The following is a 13,668-nucleotide window of genomic DNA, read 5'->3' on the forward strand; positions in this document are numbered from 1 at the left end:
CTCTGCCTGCCACATTGACGGTGTTTTCGCTTCGGTGTTGAAGACGATGCACTGTTCCCAGTAATTTATTCATAGCTCTGAGGTTTTTGCTGTATTTTTCATTCATTTTTCATTAAGAAAGAGTAAATCACCAACAGCATGTGGTTTATTCAGTCATGAATAGTGCACAACATGCTCTGTCTATTTATGCCATAGTCTCATGAGTCTGCTTACATAGAAGATTTGGAGTGGAAAAGAGTTTTTCCACATTTTGTTTGATGACAGCGACGACAGATATACTCAAAAATGATTTTACTCTGTCCAAACTAGAGTTCTAAATAGTACTTCTAGTGTTCAGCAGTGGCCAGACATGATGTGTTTTTCTTCAATATTGTCTCCCTGAAGCCCCTGGGGCAAGTTGGTGAGGATTTGATCCCATTTGCTCCCAAGGTGAAGAAAGGCCTTCCCTTTCCTTTTCCCTTCATACCAAGACCTGCCGGCTCACACAGCTGGATTCCATCACTGCATGTTTGTGTGTGTGTGTGTGTGTATTTTATGTCCATAATAACCACAATGCCAATACATCAATCCTGTCATAAGCAGCAACCCAATATCTACAGCAGTGGGGCAAACTGCGTCACTGCATCGTATATCTCATATCGTCTGGTGCATGAGAATAAAACGTCATACATAAAATTTTAAATTCTTAAATGGTAGTTGATTCCACTCAGAGGAAGTGAAGGCAGATGGAATATGAAAGACTTGATGAATAAGTTTCTAAAACCATTCTTAATGGGTTATCCTATACGTGAACCTGTAATATTACTCTTGATCATTTTAATTCATGCGCTTTCTCTTTTTTTTCACTCACATGCTGCCTGTTCCAGTCACTCAATGCTGCCCGTTGTGAAGCTAATCTTAACTACAGCTGGGTGGGTGGATGCAGGGGTGAACTATGCAGGCTGGTATTGTAAAGGGTAGGTGGGCGGCAAATGTGGTTAATTTGCTTGTCTTTGGGCTTGTGGTTAATTTTGCTGAGCCAAATCCTCTCATTTAGGGGATTATGTTCCCAGGCTTGTGGGGTGTAGGTGGAGGTCAGAGAGGATGAAACAGAAAAGGAGGAACAGACAGAGGAATGGAGAAAAAAGTGATGGAAAGAGTTTTCGGTGTGGGGTACAGGTGTAGAGGGATGGATAGACATGGCAGCAGATGGGGGTTTATGTATGTACTGATGTAGAATGGGGGGAGGTGGTGCTCAGAGAGAGGCAGAGGAGGAAAGCAGCTTGTGTGTGGAGAGATCTGAGGGTTGGGGGTGTACTTGTGTGGGCAGGAGGCACAGTGAGGTGGGGAGAGTATTGTTTAAGGAGGGCTGAGTGAACTCTGATGGGGGGCTCCAGCTTTCAATGGTTATCGACAGATCCATTGCTATTCCTACTCCACAGGCCTGATCAGCCCCACTTCTAAGCATGCCATGCCTCTCCACAACCTAAAGATCCCCCTCCCTCCCTCCCTTGCTTGCAGCACTTGCAGATAGGAGCTGGTGAACTCTGAGATGCTCAGAGTACTTTGGGTCCTCTGTCTTAGTGAATAGAGGAGTTTAGACCATGAGGCTGAATTGGTGCTTCAGAAAGGGGCCTTCTCCTTGAAACACACAACTCCCTTTGGGCTCTGTAAAAACCCACACATAGTCAAGGACGTGCCCCTCTTTTTTATTGGACCAACGATATTCAATATATGTTTGAATTATAGCCAGACTGAGAGGCAAATTTTTACAACACTGTAAATCAGAATACAATTTTGAATTTATAACAAACAGAGAAACTTGTTTCCTGGCCATTCAGAGATAACTAAAAATTCTAGGGTTAATAAAAAGCAAGGGTAAATTAGAGAGTAGTTAGAGTGCATAGAATGAACGAGTTAAAATAAGATGTGAAATGAGAGGGTTCAGTGGTGAAGTGGATAACACTTGAGCTCTGAATACCTCCCCTATGTCAGGAACTGGGACATTCTCACCACCATCCCTATTTCTTTTTGAGGAGGGGGCCAGGAGGATTCAACTGCCAATTTTCAAGTCTGCATATGTATTTTTAATAAGAATCAAACAGAATCATTTGAGACAGTACAGTACTAATGACTTGGACGATGTTATTATTCTGACATATAGAACAAGGAGCTCTAGTTGTTGTTATCTACTCAAACACTTGAACATCTTATGCGTGAAAACACTTTGCAGTTATCAACATGCAAAGGGTATTTCCAATAGAAGTGTGGAGGAACATTCTCAAGTGGGCCATTCACTTCTAATTCACCTCAAACAATCGCTCCGTCTGGCCTTAGTTATGGCAGATTGTGTTACACGATCCTTGGAATAATGAACTGGTACGTCAACACTGCCAATCCCACATTGCTAAAGAAAAGGATCTGTCTGTTTCAGCCCCTAATCCAGTCTGTTTGGGAAGCAGAGACTGTGGCGTGACACTTGTTCCCTGTAGTGTTCTCCCTGGAACCTCCAAGCGCCAGTTTACATTAGCATAACCGTGAGGCCCATCCACTCACTACAGGATTAGTTCAGCTCTCCTCCCACTGTCTGATGGCTCTTTATCCAGATGGCTACAGCCTGTTAGAGGTCTTAACCACACCATTGCCACTAAAGTCATTATCATTCACCACGAGGAGGAATCAGCTCACTGTGGGTCTGCTGTTTGGAGTGAGATTGACATCTCATTTGGGACGGTTTCGGAGAAAAGACAGGGAGGGAACTCCCCTCCAGACTATGATGGAGTAGCCTAATAAATGCCCAATCAATCTGCTTTTATACTTAAGGGACCATTTAAGATTGTTAATCTGCTTTTGTAATGTGTTTAGAACATTGTATTTGTGTAAATTGTGGATTAATTTTGTTTTACACCAAGACCAGCTTAATCTGTCACTTGAGAGATTTGTACATGGTGTAAAAGTTCTTACACTGAACTCTACTCTGCTGTATCTACTTTGCTCAGTACTAATGATATTTGTTGCACTTCAACCCATAAAACTAAGACTAAGACTGTTTAGCTTGAAATTTATTTTAGCTTAAAAATGATGTAATTTTAGGAGCGTGTTCACCCATGTGATTGTTAAAACACAAGTGGCGCCACCACCAGACAGATGTACTCGACAAGATGTATTTGTCTGTTGTCCAGATAGTTCCATTTAAACCATGAGCAAAAACACACTGTAATGTCAGCTTCGTCACTAATCCATCAGACTCAGGGAGAGTAGACTGCTGATGTTTTACATTGCAGAGGAGCCAGTTAAAAAGCATGCAGTTGCTATGGCCTCTGTGCAGTCTCTCTGTCTGGCTTCCCCCTCTCAGCACAGAAAAACTTTATCTAACTTATAGTGTTATGACTGATATTCTTTCCAGTGACATTAAATAAAAGTTAATCAAAAGTAGTTGACTTTTAACCACAAAGCACATTGACTCATTTGAATTGCATTGCATAATACATTTGAAAACTATAAATTATGTATGATTTAATTTGTCACGCAGTTGGTCTTCTGGGAAATAAATCATTATCAAATGGTTACTGTTGAGTATTATGCCAGTCTTCAGGAAAAAAATAAGGCATTAATACAGGAACAGACAATAAATTATAGAAATAAATACATGCTTTCCAGCAGCTAATCCTAATAACTGCATAATGCATAATGCATAAAAAAATGTAGAAATGTATTGAAAAATGTGAGCGAAATATTGTGCACAGTGAAGGAAAGAGGGATGGAAAATTGTTTCACTAAGAATGAGTTTCCTCAGAATGTGCTTTCATGTTCCGCTGTGTTTTCCTGTTTTCATACTCTTCCTAACCTCCTGCTTTGCCCTAACCTTTCCTCTCCTACTACTTTTGCTTTCACAGTTTTCTTCTCTCTCATGCTTTCTATGCTCTCTCTCACCCTCTCTCCCACCTACACTGCACTCTCTTTTCTCAATCCTTCTCTCTCTCTCTCTCTCTCTCTCTCTCTCTCTCTCTCTCTCTCTCTCTCTCTGACTATGCTGTCTGCCTCAGCTGTTCTCAGTTGCACTGTGTGCTTGTGCTGTGGGGACAGGGCAGAGCTGCGCTGAGTGGGGCTGAACTAGTCCAGAGCAGTGTTAAGTAGAGAGAGAGAGGTACATAGAAAAACAGAGTGAAAGGAGAGAGAGAGTGTAGTCAGTGCAGATTGTGCTTACCAAGCAGACTGGATTAACAGCTGAAACAAACTGGACCTGTTTTTTCTCTGTGGAGCAATAGGTAGAGACTCAGCGACAACGGGGATGGCTGTTTAGACAGAGCTGCATGCTGGTTAGGTACCAGGACAAACTATGGCACTCAGACCCCCTCACGCTTCTTCGCATTTAGTACGGTGACAGTCTCTTCTTTGTGCTTAGTTTGGTCAAGTTTACCTTGGACTTGCTAGTGTGTGGGAGGCTCACTTACAGTGACATTGACCCCGAACTCTGCTTTGCAGGTTCTGTCTCCCCTGGAGTTGGACTCTAATTTTGTCTTTTGACCCCTGGAACAGGAACGGGTTTTTGATTTGGCAGGGGACGAGACCTGCTGAGAACCAGTCTGGACTGACCCACCGGCATTTATTCATAATCTCTGGACAACAAGGAACATTTCTTCTGCTACACCAGATTGAGACTGCACTGGAGGCGTGCATTTAAAGGACCTCTCTGGCCTCTCTTGCCCCAGGACCATGGGCTCTCTCTGGGGCAGCGTTGTGCTGCTGTGTGGGGTGATTCTGCTCAGGACGGAGGGCAGCGGAGCCCAACAGACCAAGAACAATGTCCCCCGACTAAAACTCTCCTATAAAGGTGAGTTCCCTGAATTTTTTCATTTTGTCATAAATGGAAAATCTTAGTTATTCTTGTCTGAATCAGAGCCTTTGTCCTCATGCCTTTCCACTTGATCTTTTAGATATAAAACCCGAAACCACATGTGGTGTGCCGATTAGTTGACTAGAGAAGCTTGGCTAGAGAAGTTGTACTAACTGTAAGATCCTGGATGTCCCTGTGAGGCAGAGAGATGCTTTTTCTTTGACAACCGTTAAAAATATCAGCAGAGAAAACTGAAGTGAAGTTTGTTCTTTACAACGCTTGCAGAGCTTTATGGCTTATTAGATGTACACTCTGGTTGTGTGACGGAATTATGATTTTTGCCAGGTAGTTATAATCCATTTTTGAACATGAAAGCTGTTTTATATGGTGTTAGATCATCTGCATGTCTCTAAAGCAAGTTCCTATTTAATGTTCATTAAGTCATGCAGATACCTCTTCCAAATATAGTATTTATGTTCCATTACATTAAATTAGATGCGAACAAAGCAAAAGTGTTGTATTCATGGAAACTTCGTGTCATTGTTAGAGAAATAGTACCAAATTGGTTAAATAAATAATCAGCTAGGAATAATAAATAGGAGTACATTGGAATAATTTACTTTATGGCAAAATAAAGAAGTTTATTGGTGTTTAGGAAAATAACTTAAATTGCCTCTTATATCTCTGTGCTACAACTGAATTTGTTTATTACACAAGTCTTTCTCTGATGCACTCTCTCCTACTGTCTCTCTGTCCCTGTTTTGATCAACTACTGTTGTCAGTATTGCGATGAAAAGTGGTGCCAGACATGGACTCCCTGGCACTTGAGCGTCATTTATCCCTCTCTCTCTTTCCTTTTTTCCTGGATGTCATTTTTCCGCTCTGTTCTTTCCTGCATGGTAATTATACTCAGGATGAATGGTGCAGGTCTGTTTCAGCAGATGGCTTTCCCAAAGAGAAAAATTTCTCGCTCAGCACTGGGAGATCCATAATTATACACACGAGCATGCGCACACACACACATAAATACATGGCCATCTGTAGTTAGCTAATGATACCTGTGAGCATATCAGTCATTTAAAACAACATGCTGTCAGTTTGTTGAAACACGCCCATGCAGTGATATCTCTGTTAGCAATGAGGCCTTCAGGTACCAGCCTGGCCAGCTTGGTTATTTGGCTGCCTGTTCCACATTCAATACCTCCCTGAAACCTCATTCGCATATTGGCTGGTGGCGACAATATTTGGCACAGTATGTGGCTGAGGAGTTGTAGCCAGAGGATAGCAGGCAGGTATAATTTTCATTCCAGGAACGTGGTGGAAATATTATTCATATCATACTGTGGAATTTCATCAAACATCATCCGTTGTAGGTCCCATTAGGCAGGTGACATGGGATTATTGCATTATGAATCATTTATATCGTCATATAAATTATTTATTACCCCTGTGATAGATGAAGCAGATTTACTCGTGGAGAGGAGAAAATCAGATGATTCACCGTGGTGAATTACAGAGCAGTTCCTTTTTAGAGACGTTGTCCAGACTTGAGCGGGGACGTCTGATCAGTGACACACGGGACTATGAGGTGAAGGAACTCTGACCCCTGCAGGTCACTGGGAATACTGGGTAAATCTACATGTGTCTAAATGTGTGTGTGGGAGTGCAGGCATCCACGCACTTGCACATGTTTTTGACTCTACCGAAAAGTCATATGAACACAGCAGGCTCATGTTTATCTCGAAAGCGTGAACCTGAGCAGCAGCCTGCTCCGCCGCAGCATGAGCCCCTCAGTGAACACAGTTTGGCTCTCTGAAGCACACATACTGACTTCCTTGATCAACCACACACACACACACACACACACACACACACACACACACAAACACAAACATCACACACACGCACTCCCTGCTGAACCCCAGGAGATTCCAACAGATCTTTTGAAAGTGAGGGTTGAGGGGCAGGAGGGCAGTGGAGTAGGGGGAAAGATCACAATGGTACCCCATGGCTATCTAAACACGAGCTAAGGTCCAACTGTATCAACAACTAAGTGACTGGGTGATGATGAGATAGTGGGAGGCTGTGGATTTACAGTTCACCCCCCATGATTCATTTCCAGTTATACTTTGATATGAATTGATATGAGATTGATTCACACCACTGGGGTAAATTTATCCCCCTGGGAGTAAACAGAGATCCATATGGTTTTGCAAGTTTATAGGGCACAAGAAGTAGAACACATGTTGTTTGCTGTCCGGGGAAGGGAAGAGGGGGTACTTTAGTTTTATAGGATGTGTGTGTGCTGCCAAAAGTACTCCTTCTCTTCTCCTACTCTTCGACCTGTCCACCCCTTTCCCAAGCAGAGCCAATGGCTTACACACACACACACACACACACACACACACACACACACACACACACACACACAGGCAAATATATTCACAGCAGCAGAACAAAATTCCAACTCTTGAATACCAAGGAGGAAAACAGCCAAGAAAATATGAAACTACAGTAGTAACTTCTTCGTTTCACTGTTCAAAAATTCTTCCTCAAGTAGTCATACATTCAGCTGCTTTTGTTTTTGTGTTATTCTTGTTTTCATTGCAGTGCGGATTGACTTTTAATCAGAGTTGGAGGATGGAGAAGTTCTCTTAAAGACCTTTAATCCATAAGCACGTTAAGAATCTTCGGAGTGGAGTTGGGTTTCTCGGGGTGTGTACAGTATAAACTTTGAATGGCCCTGAATGGCCATGGGAAGGTATCCTATACACTCAGAGAGCTGGATGTTTGGAGGCTTTCTTGGGTTCTGAGTAAATCAGTTTCTCTCCAACTGCATGTTCAGGATTTGTTTGGCAGTGTTGATTTTTTGTTTGAGTTTTTTCTCCAGGGGATCTCAGAGGTTTTTTTGTAGTCATTTGACTGAGTCATCATATGTTCCAGCTGCAAAGGAAGATACTCCAAATAATAAATTGACTTTGCTTAAATGTGTCAGCCTGCATCATCTGCAGTGTGCGCAGCTATTGCTGGGGAGTATAGTTGGAATCAATATCCCAATAAGAACAATCTTCGGATATCAAATACAATATGGCAAATGTATGAAAAATCACATTTGAAGAAAAGTAGTGAACACTCCGTTAAACAAAAAAATCAGCATCTACATTTGTTAGTCTTTAACTTAAGTTTGCATGAAATTATCAGAATTTTGTAAATCAATATGAATAGGAAAATGTCATCACCACATGAACAATTTTATCAACATAATATTTGCAGGATGGCCTCCAATATGTGAGAGCTGAGGTCGATGAGGTGTTTGGCTGCATTTCTGCTTGACACTGAACAAATTACTTGACTGATGAAGCTTTGTGGTGCCTTCCCTCAGGCGTGGATGAATCAGTGACTGTATATACTTTAAGCGATGCAGTGATACATTGTGTTTTGTCAGAGTGCAATCATACACTCAGCCATGTGAACGCTGAACGTCAGCGAAGCTGCTGAACCAGGGCCAAACTTCAGTGTTCCAGCGCGGCCACACGTGGGTTATTGTTAAGACGTGTTTCTGCTTTTTCTTCAGAGGCACTTAGATAACACTCTCCGTGCCCTCCAGTCGAGAGAGAGAAAGACGGAGAGAATGTAGGGTAAAAGAGTTTATTTTTATCAGTCTCACATGGGACTGTTGATTCTTTGCATCCATTCCATCTGCCCCCTTATCGCTCTCTCACTCTCTTTTTCTCTCTCACTTTGCACTTTTCCCTCTCACTCCTCGGCTCTCTGTCCTCCTCTCACAGATTTGTTGTAACAGAATACAGTGGTGGTGAGAGAGAGGGAGAGGGAGAGAGAGAGGGGGAGAGAGAGAGAGAGAGGGAGTGAAGAAGAAGGAAATGGTTGGAAATAGTTTTCTACGAAAATAAAAGTGGCGAGGAATAGCACTTGAAAGAGAAAGTAGGCAACAAACAGCTGGTAAAAACTGACAATTGCAGGATTCCTGACAGCTCTGTCTCAACAGTTAGAGGGTAAAAGAGAAAATTAGTCAAATATGGCAGCGCAGCAGCTGACACCTGTTACGGGCCACACATTTGCCTATCCACCTGTCTTTATGTCTCTGTTTTTCTGTCTGCCGGTTTGATTTCCTGTATCTTGTTTAATACAGCCAGGAATGTTCTATGTATTATAACATTACAGCTCCAAACTGTTATTACTGTAACAACTTTGTCAGAGCTTGCACTGTATGAAAAAGCAATTAATTAATTAAAAAAACTTCCCGTTGCAGGATATATAGGAGAGAAAAAAACACAGTTACTTTCTCCATGCACAGGGTGTCAGCCCACTGTATATTTAACCAGAGGGCACGCCAGTTGAGACATGTATAGGCTACTACCTCTGGCGTGGCTTGGAAACATCCTGTTTCTTTCCAATAACACACATCAGAGCATGTTCCATAAACACACACACACATACACACACACACATAACCACACACAATACCCATAGAGTATCTGTCTCTGGATGAATAGCTTTTAATAACTTAGCAGTAGTCTCTGTTGAATGGTCTGTTGCCATGGACACTACTCCCATAGACAATTTTCACAAACCAGAGAAGTGTGTGTGTGTGTGTGTGTGTGTGTGTGTGTGTAGTGATGCTGTTCTCCATTCTCTCACTCAGGGATGTGGTTTGAGGTGAAGAAGTTCAGTCATCACGTCTGTGCCGTTTCCATACAGCTCCTTGACACCTTGCTGTTTATAAAACAAGTCTATTATTCTGTGGGTAATTACTTATTTCCTTTAAATAAACAGATTAAATAGAAATTACAGACAGGCTTTTATCCAAAGCGCTTTACACTACACACTACGCTAATTCACCCATTCATTCACACACCCATTCATACTGGTGGCCGAGGCTACCAGGGCACACTTGTGCCACCTGCCACCATTGGGAATTCATTCACACACCGATGAACGCAGCATCAGGAGCAATTTGGGGTTCAGTATCTTGCTCAAGGATACTTCGACATGTAGCTGCCATGGTCAGGGATCGAACCACCAACCTTCCGGTTAATGGCTCTACCAACTGAGCCACAGCCGCTCAGGCTCATATTAAAGACCAGAAGGGATTTTTCCTTTTTGCTCTTCCAGGTGACTCATCAATGTGTATTTGTGTGGTTAATTATCTTGCTGCATGTGAAGTAGTATGGAGGAATTTGCTGCAATATGCAACAACCATAAGTATTCTGTAGTTGTAAAAATAAAAATATTAGATGTGGAGGATGTCTCCTCTCTGTTTTCTTCTTTCTCTCCCACACACAAATGCAGCAGTGGTGCAGGTGAAAAAGGGTTAGAGGTAGCAGGCGGGTGTTATTGTGCTGTCAGTGAAGGGCTTACATTGGATCCACTTATGATTGATCACCAAGGTTACAGCAGGAGCATAAATCTGGGACACAGCTTTGGAATTGGCTAAGCAATACTTTACTGCAACTTTTTATGACCTTGAGCCTGTTTCCATTCTTGAGAAAGTGTCTGTGTGATGCAGCTCAGAATCCCTTTACAAAATTAAAATACTAATATTCCAAGAACATTTCCACAATAAAATACAAATCGAGGAATCGATTGGAACTGTCTCTGTGATTTACAGACACATACATGCAAGTTACAAGTTTATACTGTAAATGTCTGGAAGCATTTATTGGATCATATTCTTAAATTATGTAATGCATTCAAGGATAAAACTGGTTTGGCTACTGACTGTCTTTTAAGTTTGGAACGAGTCCCACTCTGTATCTGAGCAGCTACAGACTAGATCTGTTCTTTATGACTTCATGGATACTTTTAAATCCCCATGCACTTATTAAGTCAGATTCAGATGTCAACTTCTCTGGTGGGGTCACGCTGTGCCGTGAGTTTATACTTAGGAGAGTAACTCTGCCCGGGCACACAGGAAAGCAACTAATTCACCAAACAATGAGAATAAAGACCCAATGTCAACCCATTGTATATTATCATCCTGTGTGTACAATAGTGTGCATGTGAGTAGGAGGATGAGTATGTGCATTTATGTCCGTGAAAAATAGCTTTGTGTTTGACAGAGAGCCAGAGCCAAAATGTTACATGAAGACGAGGATGTTTGTAACTAGAGCCAAGAGGTTGTCTATTTTTTCCTTTGTCTCCCACAGCTGTGTTTTCTTGGCTGTAAATATATTTCCTTTTTACAAATCCTGCTTAATTTTTTTTTTTTTTTTTTTTGCATTGATAATAGTTCTTAATGGCTGTTGTTATGGCCCCATAAAAAGTAAACCTGTGAACTAAAATCTCCAGAGCCCCTTTATTTGAAACAACTGAATGAAATGATAATAAAAAAAATATTGATTTGATTTTTATTTAGATGATACTAATTATTGTAATATATATTTAACAAGTATTTCTATAATAAGCATTATTTTATACTATTCACCCATAACGCTTTTATGAGGTTGTTTTATAACAGAAGAATGGGAAATAGTGAAAAAAATGTCAAATGTTGTCTCTCTTAGATGGTAACTACATTACTCTTGTCATTAAGCTTTTAATCTGGTTTGTCAGGTCACTTTAATAAAAGTTTTAAAGACTTAAGTGGGCAAAATCAAATTTATGAAAACACATCTAGATTTTCAATCTTTCTCAGCTGCCAAACTTTTATAAGCCATGTTTTTATATTATTAAAATGGGAGAGTTTATGAATGGGTAAAAGCAGTGTGTTGCCCTCTTTTTTCCAATTTTCTTTTCTCTTACACCAGCTATGCGCCAGCTTGTGTCTTCTCACTCTCTCGGGTTCTGACACACTTCAGAGAGGGGGCATTCTCCTTGCTAAAACATTCATGAATGTTTTTGTTATTTACTCCCCGAGAAAGAGTAGGGGAGAGAGAATGAGAGAGAGGGCACCAAAGGAACCAGTTCTCCTCTGTTCCATAACTCTCCACCCTTTTGTGTGGGTGGTCAATGGGAGGGCATCAGAGTGTGGTTAGACTTTGCGGGTGAGAATTATATGTGAGAAGGACGGAGCATGAATGTGTGTTTGTGTATGCACATGTTACACAAAAGGTGTTATAATGCCATAGTCATAATGCCACCTTTAGAGGTCGTTACGGTAATGAGATCCTCAATGTCTGTTTGTGACAAGTTCAGCTTTCCGCTGTGAAAGCAAATGGCCCTTCTTTGCCAGACTTGGCAGACCATTGCATTACACTGCAAAATGTGAGCTGTAGTCCATAGTAACATGTCCGGATAGCTGATTTAGTTTACAATAATCCCGCAGTTTGTACTGTGAAATAGCAGATTCATTTAACATTACATATTTTCCACTGTGAGTGTACCAAGTTCTGCTTGGCTGCTCTGGTCAAGGTCGCTTCCCCATGCAGACAGTTTGATCATTGGCTCCCAGTGCTGGCATTACTTACCCAGTCCAATTTGGCTAGCTAGTGATTCTTCACTATCTGTCAGTTGCCTTGCTTGGCCAGGCTGTGCAGTTTCTAGTCCTGAGACCATTTTGGAAAGGGAATAGAAGCTACAACATTTACACAAAAATAAAAACACATTGAAATACAGCTCTGAAAGAGGCTTTGATTAAAAGAAGAATAGGACCAGTCTATTAGGGATGAAGGCAAAACAACCTCATGTAACATTTGTTTTTTATTCAGAGTACCCTCACAACATAGAGCAGTGAACTGTCAGTGTAAGTGGAACATTACAACCGAGCCGGCAGACTGGTGAATGGAGAGGTGAACTTGTGGTCACAGAAATTCTAAGTGGTTGGAAATGTTGAAAGCTTTTATAAAAACCATGACTGTTTCTCTTAGACACCCATGGAAATTTAATAAAATAATTGAAATAAATATTAAACCTGATGGATTTTCTTCGACATTCATGCTGCCCACAGTTACTGTGATTTTCACAAAGTGATTATCATATTGTGCTGATCATCACTTTTCCTTCCTTTTTTCTCTGCAGACATGCTGGAGTCTAACAACCTTGTGACGTTTGAAGGCCTGGCCAACAGTTCGGCTTACCACACCTTCCTGTTGGATGAGGAGAAAGGAAGACTCGTGGTGGGAGCCAAGGACCACATCTTCTCTTTTAACCTCCTGAATATCAGCAGAGACTACGCGCAGGTAAAACCAGTGGTGGATTTCCAGTCAGTCTGTCTGTGGGTTTCATCCATTTATTCAGTTATCAGGACTTTAAGTTTGTTTGCGTTTCTGACCGACTTAATATCTGCCTCGTGTTCACATCTCCATCCAGAGTGCCAGTCAGAGGCTCAGGTGTCTCGGGACTTTCTTTTCTGTTTCGACAGAAAAGAACCTCATGAATATTTCAGACCAGAGCTGTCGCACACGATCACACGCTGTGCCAGGCATGTTAGCTGCTCTCTGCACACCTGGATTAATAATGGAGTAAACTGAAACAAAGTGGATAACAAATCGCATTGTGACCCCTTCAACCCTCAAATATACACATGCATGCACACAAGCAGTGGCTGTATCGAATCACTCTGTTAAATTGATTCGAGGAGGGGGTGATTCTTCTCTAACATGCACTGGAACTGTGTTTGTGTTTCAGATCCCTTGGCCAGCTTCTCCCACCAGAAGAGATGAATGCAAGTGGGCAGGAAAAGATCTCTCGGTAAGAGCTAAAAACATCCATCTTGCAAGTGGGTGTCAGCATTTTGCCCCTCCACTCCCACAGATGTTTTGAAAATATCTTTGTTCTCTTGTGCTATGAAAGAAGTGCAACTCTGCAGGTCTCAAAGTAAACCTCACTTGCAGTTACACTGGGATTATACGAAATGTGCGCTCCACATTAATGGCATTGCAATCATAAACAAT

General features: G+C 41.6%; 1 protein-coding gene across 3 annotated transcripts in view; it reads left to right on the plus strand.

The window, feature by feature from the left end:
- Window positions 1-13,668, plus strand: part of sema3ab (sema domain, immunoglobulin domain (Ig), short basic domain, secreted, (semaphorin) 3Ab) — a 65,330-nt gene that overhangs the window by 34,531 nt on the left and 17,131 nt on the right. For 2 of the 3 annotated variants that reach the window (XM_059334585.1, XM_059334584.1), the window contains 3 exons: window positions 4,519-4,813; window positions 12,794-12,954; window positions 13,403-13,465. In XM_059334585.1, coding sequence (XP_059190568.1) covers window positions 4,696-4,813; window positions 12,794-12,954; window positions 13,403-13,465 — 342 coding nt within the window. In that variant the 5' untranslated portion in view covers window positions 4,519-4,695. Of the gene's footprint in view, window positions 1-4,137; window positions 4,814-12,793; window positions 12,955-13,402; window positions 13,466-13,668 lie in introns of those variants that run through there. The other variant, XM_059334583.1, reaches the window with a different exon arrangement.

Source organism: Centropristis striata, chromosome 6, assembly GCF_030273125.1.
Source record: "Centropristis striata isolate RG_2023a ecotype Rhode Island chromosome 6, C.striata_1.0, whole genome shotgun sequence".
Taxonomy (NCBI): domain Eukaryota; kingdom Metazoa; phylum Chordata; class Actinopteri; order Perciformes; family Serranidae; genus Centropristis; species Centropristis striata.